We start from the raw sequence: 25,946 nt of genomic DNA, 5'->3' as shown, positions 1-25,946 counted from the left end.
TTAACTCTGGTGGGTATCTTATCATTGCAAATTAAAATGTGACCGATGAGGTGTGTGAATTTATTATGTGTTTAACTTTCAGGTCTATGAATCATGAATGAATCATTTACTGCTATCTATAAAGACCAATTTACCATCGGCAAGCAGTGACATCAACAATTCATCTCCAACTGTCGCAATCCAGGAGGAAAACATCATGCAAACTACGTTTTTTTCTTTCTCTGAAGTCAGTATATCTACCAATAGGTAAGTTCAATTATATCCAGGAGAAAAATATTTCAAGTTACTTTTTAATGAGCACTTACAGCAAAGATCTTGTTCATTGCCTGTAGCCAAACATATTCTTTTGTATTTAAATATATATAGGGTTCATAATGCATCAATCAAATGCTTCCTTGTGCTTGCAAGACTGATGCCATTTTAGTCTCCTACAAACATACTCTATGTATACTGGAGGCTCATACAACCAGTCTCTTATGTTGCTCCCTTGTTGCCGTAAGAGAGTTCAGTAAAGAGTCACTGAAAGCTGTTATCAACAGACAAGCGTTTTGATCAAAATTGTTACAGGCAGAACTACAGGCACATTTTTCACCATCTCAAAATTTACCTTGATGTACTACACAATTCTACTGTAACTTTAACTATAGTGGACATCACTATGTAAACAAATGTTGATGCAGGAGTTTGTATTGCACAGCCAATGACATTGTCATGTATTGACAGTCTGTGTTGTGATATGCTGTCACAAAGTATTTCAATTCATTGAAGCATTGATATTGAAACAGTGCTGGTAACAGATAGCACTCTCGTGATCAGGGTCATTCTAAATATAGCAAACAGCACTGATCCAGATCTGCCAATGGATAATGTTCTGAAAGTCAAAGCCCCCTCCATCAATAAATAATATTTTTACTGGACTATAATTCTAACTCAAAAATAATCCAACCAATCAGAGTGCTGCATTTCTACATACAGAGTCAATTTATTTTACAGAGAGGCCTGGGTTTATCCTTTTTGCAGTCCAGCATGATTTATAAAGAAGAAAATAAAACAAAACATGGTCTGAAGCAGGGTATTACCGATGGAAATGCAACTATAGCCTTGGAGTAACTTTTTTTTTCAATCAAGCATTAAAAAAATCATGACCTTTCATCATTACAGAGCAATTATAATCCATCTGAAATGCATGCTATGCATTTGCACAAGGAAAACAAATATGAAGCTCATTACAAGCTATTTCTGGCATACAAGCTCTAAAATCAAATTACAAAGAATTCCTCCAAAACTTCAAAGCAAAACACGGTATAATTTTAAGTGAACACAAATAATTTAATCAATTCCTAAAATAAATTCAACATTCTGCAACTTGAAGATTCAGTCATTGATTATGACCACTATTGATACAGCAGCTATTAATAATCCCTTTATTCAGTGACAAGGATCGGTGCTGAACTACATTTTTGTGATACGATGATAGTTCCGAGACAAAATTCCAAGAAGCTGCCAGTTTTAAAAATATTTCCAGTCTCAAGACAGGCAGGTGTTTCAATTATGTAAGATAAAACATTTTGAATCCTGTGACAATCTGGCATATTACAACTTTAATTCTTACAAGATTCCTTTTCTCAGACAAATTACTATAAACTACTTGGGATTTAGCAGCTTTCCAATTTTCAAAATATGAAACTATTTTTTTCTTTAAATTTAAGGAGTAAAATGCAGGATTCAACTAAGTTTTGGACTGAAGATGAGGTGTTTTGCTCCAATATTTTTGAGAACAGACTAATAAACTCTGTTTATGGACATGCAAACAGCTTTAGGTGTTTTTATCAGATTTCACTCTTCTGCCGACTCCTGGCTTCATTTTATCCTTAATTATACGAGTTTGCATACAATCATTCTGGTACTCTTGTTTTGTCACATCCATCAAGCTTTTTACATCAGCTGCATCGTTTCCCCAGAGAGAACCTGCAATACCAATTAGCCAGAGAAAGAAATAAATTCTCTTTCCTGTAATTCTTTTTTTCTCTCTCAATACAAGATGCACTGATAAATGCAAAAGAATCAGGATATGCTTTTTTGCAATGGAACAGAATAATTTATAATCTAGACTCGTTTATCTGATATTTGTTTATCCAACAATTGCCACTATATACCACAAATGAAAATCTGTATAAAGTATTCAGCACATGATAGGCTACACATGTCAGCCAGTTTATCTAGTGGAGGAAACACACTGGGATGAACCACCGACATATGGTGAGTTAATGGCAGTCTTTCTCATTTACCCACGTTGGCCAGGCTCATGATTTGAATCCATACAGACAGTGATGAGATGTCGGTGATCTGTAAAGGCGAGTACCTTAGACCACTTGGCCATCTGGGTCCCCATATCCGACAACCACCTTTATAGAATGTTTTGGGAAGAATGATTTTGTGTGTCACTAAAAATGAGATTGTAATTATTTTTCTTCTGCACTTACTGGAAATTGAGTATGGGCTCATTCTTTTGAAGAAAAAGCATTATCTACTGAGAATTAAATTTTCATGAGTTCATTGCTACAATTAGAAATTCTGCAAAATCTTGAATATATATATATATATATATATATATATATATATATATATACTCCTACACCAAGAGGCATCCACAAGCTTTTACCTGTCCTTTCTTGGACCATTCTCATGCATGTTGCCCATTTTGCAACTCATCCCTTTCCCGCCCCCCCCCCCCCCACATCTGAACTTAATTCATATCAAAGTTAAGACAATAAATTCAAAACTTCAAAAATCCACATAAAATTTTGCTAAGTATTTACAAAAAAATAACCATAAAGTTTTTTTTTAATCATCTCGAATCGATAAGGCCTTGTTAGAAAAGTAAGGAGCTCATTTTTCAAGTGAATGCACCATTAATACCCCTACTTTGGTTGTCAACCAATTCAAAGAGTTATTATCAGTAGATACTGTGTCTATATTGTTGTTACTACGAATAATGGTTCATTATTTTAGAAATGTTCTGTCACTATGCTTGGAAGCTAAACCAGTTGTGCCACATTCTATGCTTAAAGAAGCTAAATTCTGGAGTACATTTTTGTGTCACTCCCCTGCCAAGTGCCCCATTACAATTGCATGTCGAGGGGATGGTAACCCAATAAAATATTCAATTTTCAATTTCTGAATGTCATGTCGCATAAACTTTGAATCTGTCATCCATTTCCGCTAATACTGTTGTAGCCAAGCCACACCAGCACAATTCTGCCCTAGCCTAATCTTTCCCCTGAAGATAGAGAATATACTCCTTCAATATCTCTGTAATTTACAGGCAACCAACTAGGGTTTTATCTGTACCTAACAAATGGTCTTGAACAAATGCCTTTTGTTACACTGGGAACTGGTATTTTCATAAGCAATTTTCTTCTGTAAGGAACAACAATCCATTAGGCTACTTCATACAACTGCCAGTCGATAGAAACTTGGGAAATCCTAAGTGATTACAGCTCAGGAAGAAATGTGCACCGCCTAAAGCTAACATAAACACTGGAGACCATTTCATCTTAAAGTTGTTTAACATTTCAGCATTACAGTCAAGGGCCAGGTTATGGCTTGTTACACCCAGTTACCCAGAACAGATATGGAGAGGGGCTACACAATGAAGAATCCAGCTTCACTATGTACGAATGTTGACGACAATATCTATAACCAATTTAAACATTCACTGGAGCGACTTAAAGTCACCATCTGATTAAGGAAGGAGCACCTCTGTTGGAAACAGAATTTCACAAAACAGGTAAAGACTTGATAAAGGTTACTACAGAACTGAAATAAGGGTTTTTCTTAAGCGTGTCAGAAATCTGCAAAGCGGGTGATTAAGTATTTGTCTTCGGATAAAACTTATTATTATACCTCATAAAAGTAACTGTCAATCATTGGTGCAAGGAATGCCATTGTCTGGAAACAAAATGTTTCTTCCACACAAATTGTGTTTCAATATACTGTTTGATTTTTGATTTGCCCAGTAATAAACAATTTATTTCTATTGATAGGTGAAAATGTGATGCTTTATAAGCCTGTGACAAGTCAGTATTCATAAGGTCTTAGCCCTTATGGTACATGACCTGCCTTCAGTGAACAATTTTTTTATATCTCCCCCTAACAAGGGCAAATAAATGTACACTATACTGCTTATCAGTTTATGTACTCAAGTTTTGATAAATAATCAATACATGATAAATCACAACTATTTTTGTCTTTTAATTGTTACACGCAGAATTTCTGTTCCTTGGGAAGGAATTGCAACTATTAAAATCAGTTGAAACAATTCAAATTTTACACTAATAATTACACAAAGAAATCCAGTGTCTCACTTGAGTCCCTATGTAGATGTACTCCAACCACATGCCTATATCTAACTAGCAAAACCTTAGTACACAAAACCTGAATGCAAAACTCAAGATTTTTAATGCAAAGCTGCCACTGCTGCCAGAAAATTGACATGTCTTACCATGCTTACAGTTATGAAAAATAAAATACTGTACACTATATGTTCATGATTGTATAATACTCGTAACTCCTTTTTTTTTATACATGGCTCATGTAAGTATGACGTGATCTTTCTGGCAAACCTTGCAAAAACCTTCAAGTGACCACTTTCCTTGCAAACATCCTCACCAGTGACTGAAAAGGTGCAAAACGAATGTATTGTAGCTGTGACATCTTTCTAGCTTAAGGCTAGAAATGTTTCACCTCGTCATTAAGCTGTCTAGTTATACAAATGACCAGCATTAAAAATGAAGGTCTCCAATAAGGCAGGTTCTGATAGTGTATTAAAGCAACAACTTGACAGTTTAATGGGATCTACATCATAACATTTCTTTCTTTATTCTGTATTTTTAAATATAAATGGTGTTGAATTGGCAACTTGTGATGTTGACCATGTAGTGTATGAATTCCCCCCCCCCCCCCCCCGCGGTGCAAAGTATCTGTTACAACAAATTAAATCTGGATTTACAAGGAAAATCCAAAAGTCACAGTGTCCATTTAACTTACAATTGACCATGACCAAGCTGTAGGTGACCTTGACCTTGAGTTGGCAGTATGACTGTGATATATGATACAATATCTAGTCATGCTATACAAATTATCAAAGTTTGTTTCAACTCTGTGCCAACCATATGAACAAGTCATTGTTGGTCATCCAAGTGTGGACATACTATTGCTATGTCCAGCTTCCACCAAGGCAAGGTCTACAAAAAATTGCGCCACCAAGGTCAGAGGTTTAGTAACCAGTTATCTCGTGCAAAAAAAACCAAACCAGCAATAGAATGGAGATAATGTTGATCCCACTATTTTAGCCATCTAAACAGTCTAATTTTACCATACCATGTTGGTGATTTAAATGGTAAGCAAACAAATAAATCTTTGATTTAGTTTTACCCATGGTAATGAAATGTGATGCATGCATGCCTACGTCAAAACACGCAATGTATGGCTGCACAAACTATGAATTATATCTCATGTAACACGAATTGCTGTTAATGAAGAAAATTAAAATGAAAAATTATTGACAAAACATCAATTAGAAAATTCTTTAAATTAACATTCTCAAGACCAACTGTTACCTGGTTGGTATCATCTCTTTTATATAACATGGCGCTAATCAAATGAGGTCTAGTGAAAATTAGTTCATGGATTAAATTTGCTCACTAAAATGTTACAATTTACAGTCATCTGAAATACAATACACAACTTGCTGTACCGTGTACATAAGCAAGGATTTTGAAACCATGCTCTACCATCCACACAACTACCAAGTTTCAAATTAGTTCTAAAGTAAAACTGTACATACTTTCAACAGACACAAAAAGCCAATTTCCAAACTGTGAGAAACAATATTAGGAATTTTACAAGACAATGAAATACCAATATTTTTTAATAGTCTTTAGTGATGAAAATGGTGCTTAAAAATTTCCAAAATGATGTTGCAGTCTAGTCACCGCTCACTGGAGATATGAATTCCCCTGATGTTCCCATCTATCACTTCCTTAGTAATGGCATTTTCTGCCCAATAGTATTCTGGAGGAAAATGGAAGCTGGAGATGATTCTCTGCTGTAATAAAATTTACTAGTGTTGCCATGCTAATGTCATGTTCTCTGGTGCTCACCTCAATTTAAGCCCTAATTATAATCATCTTTCCTAGTTCAGAAATTCTCTGCCCCCCCCCCGAGTTTAAATAAACTTCCCAAATTGTCATCTGTGAATTGAGAAATGAAACAAAATATCTTTCATATTGTCTGGCTGGTTTTGCTGAACATTTGGTCGTCTTCAAGTCTACATTCGTACCATTTTTAATTCTCTTGAAATGGGTTCTTTTATATTCACTGAGAATAGGAGGATTTCTTCAACTTTCATCAAAAGGATGCACTGTGTACTAGTCTGATGGATGAAATTACTTTGCTGAAATTCTTCTCAGCTGTTTCTGAGAAGTGGCCAAGTTTTTTCCCCCTTCTCTACTGTTAATAATGTCACCAATAATTGGCATCAGTGTACCAGTCAGAATGTCCTTTATGTCAGGTTGCTTTCTGAAGAAATGTATCGTGTCCAATTATGTTAAATGATTTTTGAGAAATCATTTAATTTTGTTTCAACTATTTTCCTCCCTTTTTTGTGTGTAGTATGGTAGGATTTTTTTTTTCTTCTTTCCCACAGGAAAACATTTAAGTTATTTAGTACCAAGGCACTTGAGTAAAGTGCACCAGTGCTATATTTGATGGCAGATTGACATCACCTTGATAAATTTATAACACCTTTATGCCAAGGTGTTTTCTGTCAAAATTGGTAAACTTCTGTTGAGCAAATTTTGAGCTGTCGTTTAAATCTTTTTCTATCAATAAACAGCTGCCATATTTTATGGCTGCTTGGCATCATTGATGCAAAATTTTAAACCCTGTATGTGTCTGGATGAATTCTGTCCAATTTAGTCCAAATCTAATTAGCGGTATAAAATAGTTACGTTTTCCTTTTCTTTCAGCAGCAGAGGCTCTATCTGATGCCAGGCTGGGATCATCTGTATAACATTTTTTTTAAAAAATATGCCCCAACACTTTGTCAAATTTGGTCAAATTCCGTTTCTGAGTTTGTTTAAAGATTTTTTTTTCTGGTTCGAATAACGGTGTCCATATTTAATAGCAGCATGGCATCAATTGTACAAATTTGACACACTGTTATTCTAGAATGCATTCTGTTCTGTTGAATTCTGCCAAGCGATTTTTGTGAAATCATTCTAAGGTTTCCAGAATAGTAATGGTGACCACATCTGATTGCTGATCAGCATTGTTTAAAAAAGAAAGTTCCTCTGTGTCTGGATATGTCAAATTTTGTTAAAATCTGTTCAGCAGTCTTGCGGTGTGCAGAGGTGTTTCTGGTTTTAGAAACAGTGGCCTAACTGTCTATACTCACTTACAAGATGGGTCCAAGTGCAAACTGCACAGACCCAGATCTGTCATTGCATAATGCACCAGCAGATCTGGGTCTGTGCAGTTTGTTAGGAATAATCAGTAGAACAAACAAGATAGACCCTGATCTACATGTGCATTATGCTATGGCTGATCAGGTTCTTTGTTGTCAGCAGTGTGATTTGACTTACAAGCAGTATTTATGGTATCTGATAGTGGATTAACATCTCATGTACAAAATGTTAAAGACCTAAATGCATTCTGTCAAATTCTGCTGACCGATATTTGATTAATCATTTCAAGGAATTCCAATTATTAGTAATGTTCACCACACTTATTGACTGATGAACATCATTTATTTAAAAAAAATTAAAGTCCTCTTTTTCAGAATGCCTCCAGTCAAATTTTGGTCAAATTCTGTCGAGTGGGGTTTTGAGATGAAAAAGTTTAACAGTTTTCTATGTTTAATTAATGGCAGCCATATCTGACGGTGGATCAGCTTCATTTGTATAAAGTTGAAATCCGCTATGCTGCAGTCCTTCCTGTCATATTTGGTCCAATCCTGTTTAGTGGTTTTCGAGAAGCTGTTTTAAAGCTTTTTCTATTTCAAGTATCTGATGTCATATTTAATGGCAGGTCAGCAATTTTTGAAAACATTTGAAGGGCCTTTATGCTAGGATGCCTCCTGTCAAATTTGGTCCAATTCTGCCCAGTAGTTTCTAAGAGCAAGTCATTTCAATCCCCCACCCCCACTTTTCACTGGCAGCCACAAGTAATGGCAGACTGGCATCATTTGGCCAAATTCTGTCGAGTTGGTTTAGGGAAGTTATTTAAAGGTTTTTATGTTTTTATAAACAGTGGCTTGTTGGATCGGCATTCAAAGGCCTTGAAGCCAGAATCTTCAATGTAAAAAATATGCAAGATAGTAAATTTTTATTTTAAAAAACAAAAAGACAAAAGTCGTAACTGACAATTATGAACAGATGCTTGATAGACAATAACATTAACTCACCAGGTAACCCCCAACAAAGTATAAATACAAATGTTTTGTCTTTTTAAATCTAAGCATTTACCTTGATGCGGGAGATCTGTAAAGTTTTTTTTCTGACTGGGTACAAAGGTTACCTGGATTTTCAGCATGTAAATTATAATATCTAAAATTAACTGAGCTTTTCTTCTCAAAATAATGTGAACTGTGTGGCTAAAAAAATGAACACACTACTGTGTTGATTTCGAAATACAGTCAGTGCAAGTCTGTTATTGCATCAAATTCATAACTGAACATTTCCTTCATGACTTCATATTGTTAAATAAATTGGGTGGGTTAATGGCTTTCAAATGAGGTCACCGACATTTTGATGTGCACTCTCATCCAAATGGATGATGTGGGGAATATTTTCTATTTATATGACTCATCCCCAAAATATTTTCCATTTTTGTAAATTTCAGATAATATTAAAGCAATCATCAGTGAATTTCAAATGCTCAACATCTACAAAACCCCCGATTCAATCATCTGTGAATTTCAAGCATTCAAAATCGGCAGAACGCAGACTTAATCATTAGAAACTTAAGAACCACTGTTCCAGTGCTATATTAACCCATCAGCCTTTTCCATTTTCACTTTTTTTTACCAAATCTGACTTATTCATCTTCAGCTGAATAGAAAACTGTGAACAGCTTGGCAAAATGATTCAAAATGTCCAGCAAATTGCTGGTTAGTTGGTCAAAACTCATGACAATGAAAAAAAAAACCTGAGAAATGAAGACTCTCTCATGCTGTAATCTGATGGCATGGAGCTGTTCCGCGAAATTTGACTTCCTCCTGCAAATTTAATGAGCTTGTAGATCATAATAACTTATCTCTTCTTTCGTGTATTACCTCTGACACAAATGTAATTGACCACTTTTAATGCAAGGTATCTCTTTCATGTCAAGATCAAGTTAATACATTCAATATTATGGTATCCTGGCAACTTCCAACAATAAAGGTATCACGTTTTTTCAAGCTGTCATAAAACAAACACATCAAAATACAACTGCTTCTAACCCTAGGCACTTCTTTCCTACCTATATCCCTCATGAGTGTAGTGTTTCAACCAGAGCTCTCATTTGGGATGATTTAGATTTTTATGTGATATTTCTTCAACTATGTGAACCTACAGGATTCCAGGGACCTATTTACCCTCGAGTATTTATTTCAATTAGACAGTTCTACTCTATCTTTCCTGGTGTTGTAGTTATGGGAAAATGTTTTGGTATGGAGTATTGTGAGGAAGGGCTTATCTAAGGTTTGGACTACTAGTGAAGTACTGCTTATCAACACAATTTACTCAGCAGGCTGTGGATAATTTACAGCAATTTTGTTTTGAAAATTGCACCATAAATATTCAAACAATCTCTTTCCTTTTAAATGAGCCTTAATGAGTTTGCTTTCAGAGATAACACTGTTTCTCTGATGCCAAATGACAAGAGTAATGATGTTTCCAGTGTGCATTTATGGCGGTCATTAGAGATATAGTTGGCGTCCATCTACAAGAGAATGTCCTGTGAACATGGACCATCAATGGGGATTACAAATAATCAAAACCATTGACAGAGTACACCGGTAGCAATCTGAATAACACACAAGCACATCAGAAAAACCAGAATGATTTCTACACATGTAGCAGTGGTGAGTTTTTTCCTTTGTTCATCTATTATATCCAATTTAACTTATTTTTAATGAAAATATTTATCAACCATCTCTGATTCCTAGAAGAATGAATACATGTGACATATCCCTCATCAACAGGGAGACTTTCCGATGCAGATGCTCATGTTTAGTTCAAAGAATGACGAAAAACCAGGAACGTACCTAATACTATTATTACAATCACATGCATGGGAATATGAATTCTATTATTACAACCACATACATGGGTATATTAATACTCTTATAACTATCATATGCAAAGGAATATAAATTACATTATTACAATATATGAAATACTAATATTACTATCACATGCATTGGTATATTCATACTATTATAAATATATTACTACTATCAGACCATCCCAATCAGACTTAGTTTCCTTCTTGCCTTCAGGAGCAAGCAGATTAAAATTTAGATCATTTGGATGGCTGGGAGCTGCAGTGGCACAGATATATTGTGCCCAACTTGCTATCAGAAAGAGGTGGGCTGAACTCCTGTCCTGATGGGGTCAGCTGTTATACTGTCTCTGGATAAAGCACTTTACACCATTATCCTGTGCTTGAAATGACCCTTTAATGTGTGGTGAACTGCCACCAATCAAGCAAGCAATCAGTCAATTAAGTGTTGATCTTCTTGGTCTTAACTAGAGACTACTCAGGTGGTTAACATCTAGTGACAAAATTCATCTAGTTCTGGCTAAAGATTTGCTCCAGGTTTTATGCCTCCTGTCAACACCCACCCCCCACTTCCGGTCTAGACTATTCCCAAGATCTTGTGAAATGAAAACGTACATTAGAAAACATGATATATAAAATGCATTAAAATTCATGATATAAAAATATGAATACAGCATAACCTTAGCAATCCAAAAATTGGAAAGGGGTAGGGGTGTGTGGTAAATTTTAGTTTGTACAATGAGAAGTTCGGATTGCTACTGTATTAAATACAATTTTGTTCTAAGACATTCTGACACTTCATACTGGAAACTGTTTCTTACTGGAACTTTGCATATTGTAAGTACTGACAAGTACTGTGACGTCTTACTTCCAAAAATTATCTGTACACTTGAGAACAATAATTAACAAATGTATACAACATCTTAAGGCAAATATGACAACTGACAGATCTGTAAATAATTAAAAGATCATTTGCACTTGGGATGTTTGAATAATATGGACATTTATGTCTGGATAATTTAACGGGCTACTGTACCATAAACCTCTCTATTATGACTCTGCTGTCCATGTCCAACATATGTTATAGTCCCAGTGGTGTTGATTACCATAAACCTCTCTATTATGACTCCACTGTCCAGTCCAACATGTTATAGTCCCAGTGGTGTTGATAACAGAAAATTGCCACTGAACATGCTCACATCATGATGCAATTTAGTTAGCATGTTGCTGAATATTGTATATACCTACTTATAAGTAGAGCCAAACAGCAAACAAAGAACCATAACTGCCACAGCATAATCAGGGTCTATACTGATTATTCTACTGATTACTCAAAAAAAAAAACCTGCATAGACCTAGATCTTCTGGTGCATTATGCAACAGCAGATCTGGGTCTGTCCAGTTTTCAATTGGACTCGTAAGTGAATGTACACAGAACTTGATTAAACTCTATTACATACTCACCTAAAATATACATGCTTGGGAAACAAAATGATACCACCCAATCCAGGGACTGAGCCAGAAATACCACTTGATGAGAAAGAAAAAAATAAAAGGGGGGGGGGTGTGTTGTCAAGTCAAGGGGAGTAATGTTTTACAGAACCTACTGAAAAAAAAATATAACTAAACCTAACAGCCACATATTCCTTGTTCTCGACATGAAATCTGCCAGCGAAATCTCCTTAAACCCAACTTCTTGTAACACTTTCATCAATCAAAGAGCTAAAATCTCTCAGGATTACAAAGCCAACCATTATTAAATGAAGCCAACATCCCCACATTACTTCCATCACTTCAATAACAAATGACAGCTAGTGTTAGAGGACTAAATGACAAGGTACAGAAAAAAGCACATTACACTGAATAAAGGGTTTCCATTAATTATAATGAACAAGGGTTTCTGAAGGCTGAATTAAGTGACCAAGAAGAACCACTACATGTAATGAAATAAGTTTGTTTTTTAAAGGTAATTATTTTCCTTAGAGTTTAAGGGAGTGTACAACTATAATTTTTTATTGCAGTGTATGCTACCTCATTATACAGTACAAGATGATTGGACATTATGATTATTTTCAGCATAATCATACATGTAATATCTCCTGCATTTAAAAATCTCAAAGTACAACTGGACATAATATTTTTTTTCTCCTCAAGCATTTTGGCTATTTTTATTTTTTCAGGAATGAAGGCAAATTATTCCATAGAGCATTTAACATTACCAAACCATTTAAAAAAAAACCTTGATACTGTTGTAAGATTAATGTGCATTAAAAACAAGAGTCCCTTGAAGAGAACGACACTCTACTGACCGAAATGAATTTCCAGAAATAAGACTATGTTTTACTTTCCAACTGCTGAGTGTAAAAACAATCTCTGATTATATTAAACTATACAGTTTTCAAATTAGTCACTGTGGTAGCCATACTGAATATAAGATTTTCACCATTTTCATTAAAGACAAATTGTAACACTTTTGGTGAACATCCCAATGTTGATATGACCATCCATTCAGGAGAATTAGTGAAAAGATTTTCAATTTGTATATTGTGACAGCCATATCTGAGGCCAGTACAGCAACATACAGAACCAGCTTGACATAAATATTCTTATGACCCCCATCCCCCAACATCAATACGACTTTCCATCCGAGTAGTATCATAACAAAATTTTCAAAATGGATGCAACAGTAGCCAAACTGGATGCCAACTCAGAACTATTTTCATTTAGGACCAAATAGACATTTTAAGAAGTCTTCTCGTGAAAACCTCATGTTGATATGCCATTCAGTTCAGGAATTCGAACAAGATTTTCATGATGGCTGCCATGGTGGCCACATTGATCACCAGATTGGCGTCATTTTCCTTTTCGATAAAGCAGATATCATAAGAAGTCTTTTAGTGAAAAACCCATGATGATATGATTTCCAGATGTATAGTGATATAGATATTCAACATGGCAGCCCTGGTGGTCTGAGCAGCACCAACTAGATATTGCGACAAATGTGCATGTCAAGTTTTGTGGCAATTCCAAAGTAATTTAAAAGGAGTATTGGTAACAAATTTGTCCTAATGGAATGGACACACATCAGACAGACAACAATCCATCACATTAGTTCTTCTGGTCTACAACCATTAGAGCTATCAAGAGAATCTCTTTTTTCAAATCTGCTTTGTATGTCACTATAAAATAAGTAACATTTCCATCGTAACATTAATCTATTGTGTACACAGCTGTGTGAACAGACAACAAAATGACTGCTTTGTCAAGCTACTGCTATGGTGGGCTAAAACAATAATTCCAAATAATGCATCAATAATGAAGATTTTACATAAAGGTGTTAGTCATCCAGAAATGAAACTAATTTAAGTATGTTGGCAACAAGTTTGAAGTCTTTGCCAGCTTTGCCCATCATTAAATGGATTTTTGCTTGCAACCTATGTTTAACTGCCATTTTTCTATGTGACTGTCAGTCAATTGCCTGATTCCCTCTGGACTCAGTCCTAGAGAATGTCAAGTACTGTATTCCAGATCATAAGTAGCTTGCATTACTATAAATGGTGTAATTAGTGCATGCTGCACTTACTGATCAAGATCTTTTTTTAAATATATTTTATATTCTGATAATTAGACACGAACCACATACACCAGCGGCTGTGCATTTGACACCAACAGATCTGAGTCTATATTGATGGTAGTCATATGTCTGTCAGTAGTTTTACTACCTTAGGAAATAAGGTACTGTATTACTATATATACAAGCTTACAAGTCTAGTCAAACATGAAAGATCCTGATCTGCCATAGCATAATGTCAGATCACAAAACATTGGTATGTCATGCTCTACAATAATGCCTGAATGAGTTATATGGCAAGGCTGCGAAATCTTTAAAAACAATCTTTGCAGCTTAACAACAAAATATATCTCAAATGTATTTATTAGAAATGTAATTTATCAGTCTTCTTGACAACTGAAACATGAAATCTCTGAAGGGAAATTGGCCAAGAGATTGGACCATTTAATTTTCAGAGTGGGTCTGGGATCTTCTCTTGAAACATTTTTTCTTTCACCTCAAGATATTTTTTTTTCAACGTATAATTTATATAATTAGTTCTTCTTTAATATAAATCAGAGCAAGAATATATTTTTTCAGCTATTTTAAGGGCTGAAATACTGTTTAAAAAAATCTCAGTAGCTCTCCCAGCCTACTTGAATTAAATTGTCAGACCATAATAGCCAACCCACTTAATACATATTCCACACATCATGTACACTAATGCATGAACTCCAGATACCAGATACTGCTTTGTTTGGAAATGAGTAAAAGTTTTTTCTTCTTCAAAGCCACCTGGGTGCCAGACATTTTCTCAAATCTCACCCCACCCCCAATTCAATGGTAGGTCCAATTCAATGGTATTCATAATTCCATCTCAAATTTAAGGGAAGAATTTTACATTGATCAAGCACCAAAAATAAACAATGACTCAAAACTCTGAAACACTACTATCTTTATTTGCTTCATCTAAAAAAGCCTCATAAAGGTCAAAGATAAAACATGGAGTTGGGGAGGGGGGGGGTGTTAAAAAATTAATTCATTAGGAAAGTGGATGTATGTTTGGACTGTTATCAAACAGTTATTCATCAAGGTGTCAAGTGATAAGTGATTTCCCTCAAACACAGGACAAAATCATCTTTACTCTTTATGAAGTTTGACATGGAAATCAAATAGACTTGGTGAACACTCCCTCCACACATTAATTTATCAACACTGGATTTGAATAAGTACAATTCTTGCAGGTATTTTAAGATCTTCCTTGTTTTGTTTATTCTCCTCTTTTTTTTGTGGGCTACTTTATTTAAAGGCTACAATATACACTCACGTATGAGACAAATCAAAATGCAAGCTGCACAGAACCCAGATCTGCATACCTAATGCACCAGCAGATCTGGGTCTGTGCAGTTTGTTAGGAGTAATCATCAAAACAAACGTCATAGACCCTGATCTGCATGTGCATTATGCTATGGCAGATCAGGATCAATGTTGTTTAGGAAGTATACATTTATATATAGAAACCAACTCCCTTTGAGGGTCACAAAAAGATTTAGTCACTATCTTCATATTGCACAATAGCACCATGGCATAATGTAATGGGATGTATAACTAAAAGCAACAAAGATCCAGATCTGCCATAGCATAATGTGCCTGCAGATCAGCGTTTATGTTGTTTGTTCTAGATTACTCTTGACAAACTTTACAGACCCAGATCTGACACTGCATTATGTGATGGCAGATCTGGGTCTGTACAGTTTGCAGTTGGACTCGTAAGCGAGTACATATGGTAGAAATGAGGTCCCTTATAGTGAGTTGTATTTTGTGTTTTGCAGCACAACAACACAATGTAGGCAATTTAGTGCCGAGGTCATGTGGAATAAAGTGTCCTGACCAAGAGCTGATCTGATGATAGGATTTAAACCCACACCACTGTGCTTGTGAATCCAGTGTGCCAACACCTGTGCTACCATGGCTCTATTGAGAAGGACCATTGTATATTGAGATAAAGATTGCACATAGTTTAATGCCAACAGCATGAAGTATTAGCAAGGCAATGTCATATTGAATTCATCAAACTAAGACTTCTTAATCCTCACATCAATCGCTCACTGATTACCACTTTTATCTCTGCTTTGACCTATCTGATTCACAAACCCATTATCTATGATTAGAGACCAGTTCACTGCAGCATGGCAACTTAGATTTCATTTGTAAAATGGAGGAGTCTCTGTGGCAGATAGATTCAAATTTCAAGGTTGACTAAGGCAAACCAGGCCTTGGGATAAAGTATAAAGCCTGCATGCATCTTTCAAAGTGGTTCCCCCCCACCTCCCCCCACTTTACAGCCAGCAATCCTGATATTCATAGAGCTGTCTTTGATGTCAGGAATACTGTGAGAGTAACTTCCAATTACAGGAGCAAATATCATCAGCTGAAGTGTCTCACTATTTTGCAAAGGAAATACCAAATGCTTTCATCTTTCAATTTGAAAGGGTAAACCAAGCCAAATAGAATGAATATGTTATTAAAAACGCAGGAGTAAAGGCCAAGTAAAAAGAGATAGCTGTGATATTCCATGTGGGTCAATATATAGAAAGAAAAAAAAATCAGCTTTTCTGTGAGAATGAGCTTGTGTACAACCTAGGAGTGAAACACACTAGAACTACCAATGAAATGTTTTATTAATGTGTGCAAGTGTCCTTACCTATTATCAATCCTTTAAAATTCTGGTGAATTATTCAGAGTGGAGAGTCTGGAATTACCATCTTAATGCAATGAATTAATTATTCAAAGAATGGAGTCTGGAATTACCATCTTCATGCAATGAATTATTCCAAGAATGGAGTCTGGAATTACCATTTTCAGATAGTGAATTATTCCAAGAAATGAGTCTGGAATTACCATCTTCATGCAATGCATTATTCAAAGAATGGAATCTGGAAATACCATCTTCATCCAGTGAATTATTCAGAGAAATGAATTATGGAATTACCATCTTCATACAGGGAATTATTAAAAGAAACAAGTCTGGAATTTCCATTTTCATGCTGCGAATTATTCAAAGAAATTAGCCTGGAATTCATGCAGTGAGCAAATAAAATGTTCATAAATATACAATTAAATACACATACAGTATGTTCATATACGTTATTTCAGTAGCCAGAAATATGGATGGGAGTTATAAAACATGGGGATTGGATTTCCTAGCAAGTGAGATTTTATCTACTGCAAAGACAGAGTTTTGCTGGAGCACTGCAAAAGGTAAGGTCATTTTCATTGAAGTCCTCGGTTCATACAATCTGTATGTAATTTAAGTCCTCTGTTCACACATTTTTTAATGCGTGTGTGTGTGTGCGTGATTTAGATTTTTAACGTAGCTTTAACAATTTTCCAGTCACATCGTTATGATGTCTGCAGTGTGACAGTTTAAAGTAATGTCTAGCACTGGGGCATCATGCCGCAGACATGTAGCATGATGTCCTGCCCAGTCAGATTATTCTGACACCAGGCAGACCAGTCCTAACACTAACCTCTTAATGCTGAGCACCTAGGGGGGCAGCTGTTATTACCATTTTTAGAAGTCTTTGGCATGACTCAGCCAGGGTTCAAACACACGACCTCCCGCATCCGGGGCGGACACTCCAACTACTAGGCCACTGGAGTGGAATATTTTTAATGCAATTTAAGTCAACTGTTCATACACGCAGTATATTCAACTGGCCTGTTATTTCATATGAAGCTGTTGAAGAAGTCTTATGTATTTTAGTACTAGTTTTAAAGGCACTTCTTACACATTACTGGCTATATCATGCAGAAGAAATGGGATCCAAGTGTCTTCTAAGGACACACCAGGGTGGCTGACGTTAGCTGGACTGGGCAACTAATGGACCTGCAACGCTTGGATTAGAAGTCCCCTACTGAGCTACCATTTCCTTGGTGAATTAAACTGAATATCAGCACAGTATTTTCATCATAGCGAAACAAACTGAAATCTTTAAATAGCCACTGTTAAATTTTCAAATACCACATTTATCTAAATACAAGACCAAACCCTAATCCCCTCCTCAAAACTTAATTTTGGTAACTATTTATTATGGATATTTTTGTCGAATAATGAGACAAATTTACCAGATTGGTTCTCCATTCTTATCATGGAAGAAATACTGTATTCAGCTGGTGGATTCAATCTTCCGCTTAGCTACAGAATGTATTAATTTTGTCACCGAAATGAACACAATTCCATAACAATATCCCTCTGGCACAGGCATCGGCAATCTTCTAGAATGGATGTGCCAGGTCCGCTCAACTGCGGAAGAAGCCATATTAATCCCATTAATTTAATTATCATTTTCAGTGCATGCAACACAAATCTACAATTTATATTACATGATTTTCCAAAGAGCCTGCAGTGCCACCATTGCTTCCCAACACCTGCTCCAGAACATGGTTTCTAGATAGATAACTGATTTATCCAGTTTTGCAATTTAAGAGATCTGGTAACCAAAAGACACACAAAATCTTTGTAGGATCTTTGATGACACAGGGGAGCAGTCTAAAAACTCTGAGGGGTTGGGGGGGGGGGCATTTTATCATGCAAGGCTTTCTTTAGTAAATTATTTCCCAAGTGTTTCTAAACATTGGATGAGTAGGAAAATGTGTTTATCACCATGCATGGTCCTATCATCAGATAAATATGGTAATCTCACAGTTACTACAATATGGGGAATAATTGCTGCAAAAAACATACAGATTTCAAGCATAAATACAGAGATTATAGATAGTAAGTTTTCATGAGCTTCAGTGTGCTGATTCTGAGATGAGAGTAGCCATTATTTATTGACAAAAGCAATTTAAGCTCATGTAGTGGCATTTTTTTTACATTGTATAGGTACAGATGTATCTAAAAATGCAACTTCTCTTGAAAATCCTGCACTGTTGATAAAAAATAATCTTTAAATATTCCCCATTTTATTTACTTTTCAAAAAGAAAAGAAAAAAACAAAGAACCTCTCCACCCTTTGTCATGTCATATATTTTCCTGAACACGGATTTCTATGGCCATTAAACACCATAAATTCTATGTTGTTTCTATCTAAAAATGTACTTGCATTCAAGCTAAGTGAAACAATTAGGACTGTACGTGTGCATGCCACAATTATTTGATGTAAAAGCATGTTTAAAAGATGTAAATAGCTATCATCATTGAGGCATTATTGAGACATGGCAATGGAACATTACTGTATGTATCCTATAACTTGTCAGATTGTTCAAACCCAAACTAAGAATTGCCTTTTAATAATGCAATGTATGCTACAAGTTGCTATACAGATCTTCATTACATGGCCCGGATTTCAAATACTGACCTAAACCAAATTCCAACAAAAGTTTGAAATTCAGTTATCTGACTGAAAGAAATTTTATTCTCGATAAAGTTTGACCAATAACATGTCAGATGTCAAAAATAGAATTCACACATAATGGCAGTATTCTGATCCGAGACAAAGTACATTTAGGCCTGCAGTGTTACAGGTTACGGTGTCCTTTATATTGGTTTACGAGACACAATGGACTCTACTGATTCAAACCTGCACAATGGACTCAACTGATTCAAACCTCAGTCTAATGTTGCATTTAATGGGTTTATGCAGTAAGTAATTTCCAGCCTGTATATCAGGTGTATCTATAAATGCCATTTTCTATTATGAACTAATGTTCCACAGAATTGACATGAAGCAGGGAAAACATCTTGGCAGTTTGATGAAGAGATGGGATATTGCATACATCAAACTTCAATCAAGGACGGCCATAAATTTGCTACAACTTTTTTACTTCCAGCCCCGACTCTTGATAAGATTCGGATTAATATCCAGACTTCACCAGTGGCATCATTTAGATCTACAGTATATACATGCTTACACAATGAACTGCAAACAACACAGACCCAGATCTGCCATCTCATAATACACTGGCAGATCAGGGCTCATGTTATTTGTAGTTGGATTAAGTTTGTTAAGTGAGTATATATGGTTTTGCTGATTCAGATAGTGATGTACTTACGATTTTCATTTCATGCCTTATTTCATTACATGAAATCTTTTGACCATCAATGACATCATGATTTTATACAGGTTAGACAGGACTACTTTATAACAGGGTACAAGTGTCAGACATACAGTAATGTCTCACCAAAGTTAGTTTAATTCAACCATACATGAAAACAACATATACATGTAAAAACTTTACTGCTCAAGAATATTATGACATCAGGTCCACCATTTGAAAAGTGATACAATATCCCCTCATTATAAAGAGGTCCATCGTGGACATGAAGTATATCACTTTATAGTGACATCATGTGTGCTTTGTTTTGAAGATTTTTAACACAGCTTCAAAACTGTTAGCCATAATGCAGCAATGTCTGCAGTATGGCAGTTTATATTGATGTCTAGCACTCGGGCATCAAGCCAAAGACATGTCCCACCCAGTCACATTATCCTGACACCAGGGAGACAAGTACTAACACTGACCTTGTAATGATGAGAACTCAACTGGATTTATGAAACATACAACAAAGACTGCCTAGTTGCCCTTTTTGCGTAGCAATCAAGGTGATTGGGCCAATTAATGACTTGCTTAGTTGGTTCAATGAAGGTAATTAGGCCAATTAATGACCTGCCTCGTTGGTTCAATGAAGGTAATTAGGCCAATTAATGACCTGCCTAGATGCTTCAATGAAGGTAATGAGGCCAATTAATGACCTGCTTAGTTGGCTCAATGAAGGTAATGAGGCCAATTAATGACCTGCCTAGTTGCTTCAATGAAGGTAATGAGGCCAATTAATGACCTGCTTAGTTGTTCAATGAAGGTAATGAGGCCAATTAATGACCTGTCTAGTTGCTTCAATGAAGGTAATGAGGCCAATTAACTCATTCAGCCCCAGACCCGTTATCAGTATCACTGCTGCTATGCCCCAGCAGCGCTAAGCTGTGTCTAGCTGCGTTTGCCCCAGAGATTTTACCTGTTTGAAAAATTTTGTAAACATCGTGCACATGCATTCACTCTTACCTTAATTTCTCTGCTTATATCCAATTAAAATCCAAGAAAGTTTCACCATTTATTGCAAATAAATTTGTCTACACAGTGATGTATTTTTTTTCCCTATTTGTCCAAGTCTTTCACGACTTATTTATACAGAATTTACAAAATTATGTGCAACGTTTATCCGCAAGAACTCGATCATCATCGCTGTCAGCATCCTCATCTTCGGACGATTCAGTCTCAGAAACTTCTATGTCCGAATCGAAATCTCACAAAATATCCAACTGCCGAACATATCTTTCCTCAGCTTGCTCAGTATTTTCAAGATCAAACCCGAGAAACTCCTCATTTTTGCTCTCATCAAAAATCACTCTTACGTCCGCCATCATTTACGATTTTTCATGACCAGAACACGTGTAGTTAAACCGCTTTCAAAACAGGAGCCCTTAGCTTCTGAACAATTCAAATTTCCGCAAATGAAAGTAAAATCATTTCTGATTGGTTTAATAGTTGTTAGTTCTTGGAATAAACCCATTTCTAACCAATCAGAGACGTTGAATCTAACACACATTCATCACGCTTGGAGACGGGATCGGCCATTGAATGCAGTAAAAAAATCACGACTACAGGCGGGATCGGCCATTGAATGCAGAAACCGGATCACGCCTACAGACGGGATCGGGGCTTAAAGGGTTAATGACCTGCATAGCTGCTTCAATGAAGGTAATGAGGCCAATTAATGACATGCCAAGTTGGTTCAATGAAGGTAATGAGGCCAATGAATGACCTGCATAGTTGCTGCAATGAATGTAATTAGGCCAATTAATGACCTGCCTAGCTGCTTCAATGAAGGTAATGAGGCCAATTAATGACCTGCTTAGTTGGCTCAATGAAGGTAATGAGGCCAATTAATGACCTGCCTAGTTGCTTCAATGAAGGTAATGAGGGCCAATTGTTGTTGTTGTTGTAGGGTTTAACGCCATTTTTCAGCACGCAATAGGCTATATATGGCGGCCAGTATTAATGGTGGAGGAAGAAACCGGGAAATCCCCGGAAAGAACCACCGACCCTCGAGAAGCTACTGGCAAGCTTTCTCACATATCCACATTGGCCGAATCCGAGACTCGAACCCACGCAGACAGAGGTGAGATGGCAGTGATCCGTAACGGTGAGCGCTTTAGACCACTCGGCCACTCGGGGCCCCAATGAGGCCAATTAATGACCTGCTTAGTTGTTCAATGAAGGTAATGAGGCCAATTAATGACCTGTCTAGTTGCTTCAATGAAGGTAATGAGGCCAATTAATGACCTGCATAGTTGGCTCAATGAAGGTAATGAGGCCAATTAATGACCTGCCTAGTTGCTTCAATGAAGGTAATGAGGCCAATTAATGACCTGTCTAGTTGCTTCAATGAAGGTAATGAGGCCAATTAATGACCTGCATAGTTGCTTCAATGAAGGTAATGAGGCCAATTAATGACCTGCTTAGTTGTTCAATGAAGGTAATGAGGCCAATTAATGACCTGTCTAGTTGCTTCAATGAAGGTAATGAGGCCAATTAATGACCTGCATAGTTGCTTCAATGAAGGTAATGAGGCCAATTAATAACCTGCATAGTTGCTTCAATGAAGGTAATGAGGCCAATTAATGACCTGCCTAGCTGCTTAAATGAATGTAATTGGGCCAATTAATGACCTGCTTAGTTGGCTCAATGAAGGTAATGAAGCCAATTAATGACATGCCAAGTTGGTTCAATGAAGGTAATGAGGCCAATTAATGACCTGCCTAGTTGCTGCAATGAATGTAATTAGGCCAATTAATGACCTGCTTAGTTTGGTTCAGGTGCATAATCCACCAACACATGCTTATTTGTTTGTAAGAACAGCCCATGTTCTATTCTTGATACTGAAAGTACGCCTACAATAAGGCACTTCAATGTATGCCTAAAAAATGTGTCGAGTGTTCTATTTAAAAGAATGAAAGAAGACATGGCAAGTGAAGAAAAATTGGATTTGGGGAAGCTCTTTGGTGAAAAGACTCCTGACAAAGTGTCTAAACCAATACAGTGTAATGCACTGTGGTAGGTCCATTCGAAGCGAGTCAGACAAAGAGTCATGGGTTTGATACCTGTGCTGACCCTTCCATGTCAGCTGCCTGTGTGTGTCTTCAAGGAAAGACACTCACCTCCCATTTCCTTGGCATGACATTACTCATAATGTGTTAAAAGTGCCATAAAAAAAAAGTAATCAACCTAACAAATTTAACAACTTCACTGTGTCTTATTGTTTGTACCATAGAGTATTCAAAGTCCTGTTTCCGACATGTCATTTGAAATTGATGTATTACCTCTCTATAGTAAACAGGGTCTGATAAACTTAAACAAATCACATGGTAGCCCAGCAGAAAAGAACCCGACACCTTACATACTTGCATACAAATTGGATCCAACTGCAAACTGCACAGACCTAGATCTGCTATCAAACAATCTGCAGATCTGGGTCAATTCAGTTTCTTAGGCCTAATCAACAGAATAAAAGATAGAGACCCTAATCTGCTGGAACAAAATATGATGACAAATCAGGGTTTATGTCATTTGCCTTTGAACTAGAGTTATCCAAGAGAATCTACTGCATAGAGTAGGTCAGCTTTAATTCAGTAGCCCAGCTTCAATTCAGTAGTCCAAATAACAGTAGGCCAGTTTCAATTCCATAGCCCACAGAAGGCACTTAACTAGTCATGTCATCATGTGGAAGCCCACTGGACAACCTGCATTGAACATACTGTGAAAATAATGTAACCCCTGATCTCCCAACACAAGATGTCAGACCCTAATGAAAATAATGCAGAGTATTTCTTTAATGATAAACCCCAAGCAACTTTGTTAACAAAGAATTTTTTAAAAAAATAATTTAAAAAATGCAAGGATGGGGTGGGGTGGACTTAACATTGCAAACGACATTATGTGAAAATATCCCAACATTTAGTGAATGTTCATTGGGCTTATTGTGGAATACATATGGTATACTAAAACACATTCCCTCAGTGCTTCTGCTAATGACATCAATTAGGAGGATTTGGATAGAAAGAAAAATACCAAAATGCCACCACTCATATAAATGTCAGGCTTTTAACATACAACATTAGCAATTGCTCAATTTAGTCATACGTTCAATCATCTAGATTTACCACTAGGTTGGTGGTATAGTTTCATTGGTATGCTCAATCATGTATTATGGTGGAGTAAGCATTATATCAAATTTAATGGAAATTCATGGATTTTGCTCTCGACACGTCATGCTGCTCTTGTGATCTTTCATCTATATTTATGAGATTGTTGATGCTGATTTGTTGTTCATCATGCTAATGGTATTTATAACACATTATTGGCTGCATCATATTTTTTTTAAATGGGAGACAAGAGCCTTTCCCAAAAGAATCACCAAGGTTACTGACCTGGATTGACCTAGGCAGGTATCGAACCTGCACACCTTGGATTACAAGATGCTGTTGCAACCCAGCACAGAACCAAGATTTACAAGGTATATTGATAAATTTTATTTTTGTTTGTGACCATGTATAAAGATTTCTTTAAACAAAAAATCTAAATATATATTTTTTATGTAATGGAAAAAGGAATTAAATAACGTTTAGCATAGACCCTGGTCTTGCTTTTGCAAAATGTCTTCCCAAAAATAAATACTCATTGGCTGCAATGTTTCATAAAAACAATCGTTTAAAATTGTTCGTCTTTGGCTAGAGACACTGTCAGTGACTGCTACTTTCCCAAACTTTCATGCACTATAGTTTTAAAACATACTTTGGTTCAGCAGATGCATGACTGTTACATGGAATATCTAGTCCTTCGTTACACTTAAATTCAAGGCTTCTTACTGTAAGACCTTACTGAAAAAACAAGGATGCAAAACTTATGCATTCCTAAATAAATTACCATGTAAAAACCTGTAATTTTCTGTGAATTACTTAATTGGACCTCCTTGGAACATGTTATGTCATTAATCTGAATCAAGCCAAGGCATTCTGAATGCAGGTCTTGGTGTGGCAGTACTTTTTAACTTGCCTGCATCTATGACAAGTGCAAGCCAAAACCACCCCATCCAGAATATTAACTAGCAAAATGAAGACTGGTGAATTTCATGAATTAATCTGAACCATGAAATTTGTTGATGAAAATTTTTAATAATACCATATAATCAGACATGGCTACATTGAGTTCTACTGAAAAATGAAAAGCTACCAACCTGGCCTTGGTTCCATACTGTTAGACATTGACATCTGTCCTGCTGCACTGCCTGGAGCCTGCATTAGAAAAAGGTATATACAACACTGACCCAGTCCGGTTCAGCAACATGGACAGTAACCAATTTATAATTAATTCAGGATTACCTTGATTAACCACAATTTATTTGCCCTTAAAGATTGACTGCATCAAGAAAATGGAGGTGGAGGTGGCATGGGAGGTGGGGGTGAGGTGGGGAGGGGGCTTCTAACTGTAGCATCATACAGAAAGTATCAACGCAATTAATTTATTTCATTACATCAAACATGGTATTCCTACTGGCATGTACCATATATACTCACTTCTAAGTCGACACAATCTGCTAGCAACAAAGCTCCTGATCTGCCAAGACATAATGCACCTGCACATCAGGGTCTATGTTGTTTATTCTACTGCTTGCTCCTAACAAACTACACAGACCCACATATGTCAGGACATTATGTGACGGCAGATCTGGGTCTGTGCAGTTAACAGTTGGACTTGTCTTATAAGCGAGTATATACAGCATCTATGGTATGTAATGAGAATCTCTAGAGTAAGTGATCAATTATTTCTGAAAATAAAACAACAAAGCAGCCACGAATCTCAATCAAACTGATTCAGCTAAGACCATTTCTAGACATATATTTACTCAAAGCAGTGAAGAACATTCACAAAATAATCCCAACCGTATTTATAATCAAATATTAACCCAATTTCTATTCATGACATCTTTCGCTTTTCATGCATGCAA

At 36.3% G+C, this 25,946-nt stretch overlaps 1 protein-coding gene and 1 long non-coding RNA gene across 23 annotated transcripts in view; one reads left to right on the top strand and one right to left on the bottom strand.

The window, feature by feature from the left end:
• Positions 1-25,946, bottom strand: part of LOC149807575 (single-stranded DNA-binding protein 2-like) — a 202,057-nt gene that overhangs the window by 62,319 nt on the left and 113,792 nt on the right. For all 17 annotated transcript variants that reach the window (XM_089968132.1, XM_089968104.1, XM_089968144.1 and 14 more), the window contains one exon: positions 25,176-25,233. In XM_089968132.1, coding sequence (XP_089824258.1) covers positions 25,176-25,233 — 58 coding nt within the window. The remainder of the gene's footprint in view (positions 1-25,175; positions 25,234-25,946) is intronic.
• Positions 3,407-25,946, top strand: part of LOC149807576 (uncharacterized) — a 62,082-nt gene continuing 39,542 nt past the window's right edge. Inside the window, exons 1-4 of one of the 6 annotated variants that reach the window (XR_016422967.1) lie at positions 3,413-3,790; positions 7,032-10,129; positions 15,712-17,140; positions 24,331-24,455. This is a non-coding gene — a long non-coding RNA (uncharacterized LOC149807576). Of the gene's footprint in view, positions 3,791-7,031; positions 10,130-15,711; positions 17,141-24,330; positions 24,456-25,946 lie in introns of all 6 variants that reach the window. The other 5 variants (XR_016422972.1, XR_016422966.1, XR_016422965.1 and 2 more) reach the window with 5 other exon arrangements.

This window comes from Sinohyriopsis cumingii, chromosome 1 (assembly GCF_028554795.1).
Source record: "Sinohyriopsis cumingii isolate HCF-2022 chromosome 1, ASM2855479v2, whole genome shotgun sequence".
NCBI lineage: Eukaryota > Metazoa > Mollusca > Bivalvia > Unionida > Unionidae > Sinohyriopsis > Sinohyriopsis cumingii.
Note: the sequence above shows the minus strand (reverse complement) of the source record. Positions and strands in the feature narration are given on the sequence as shown.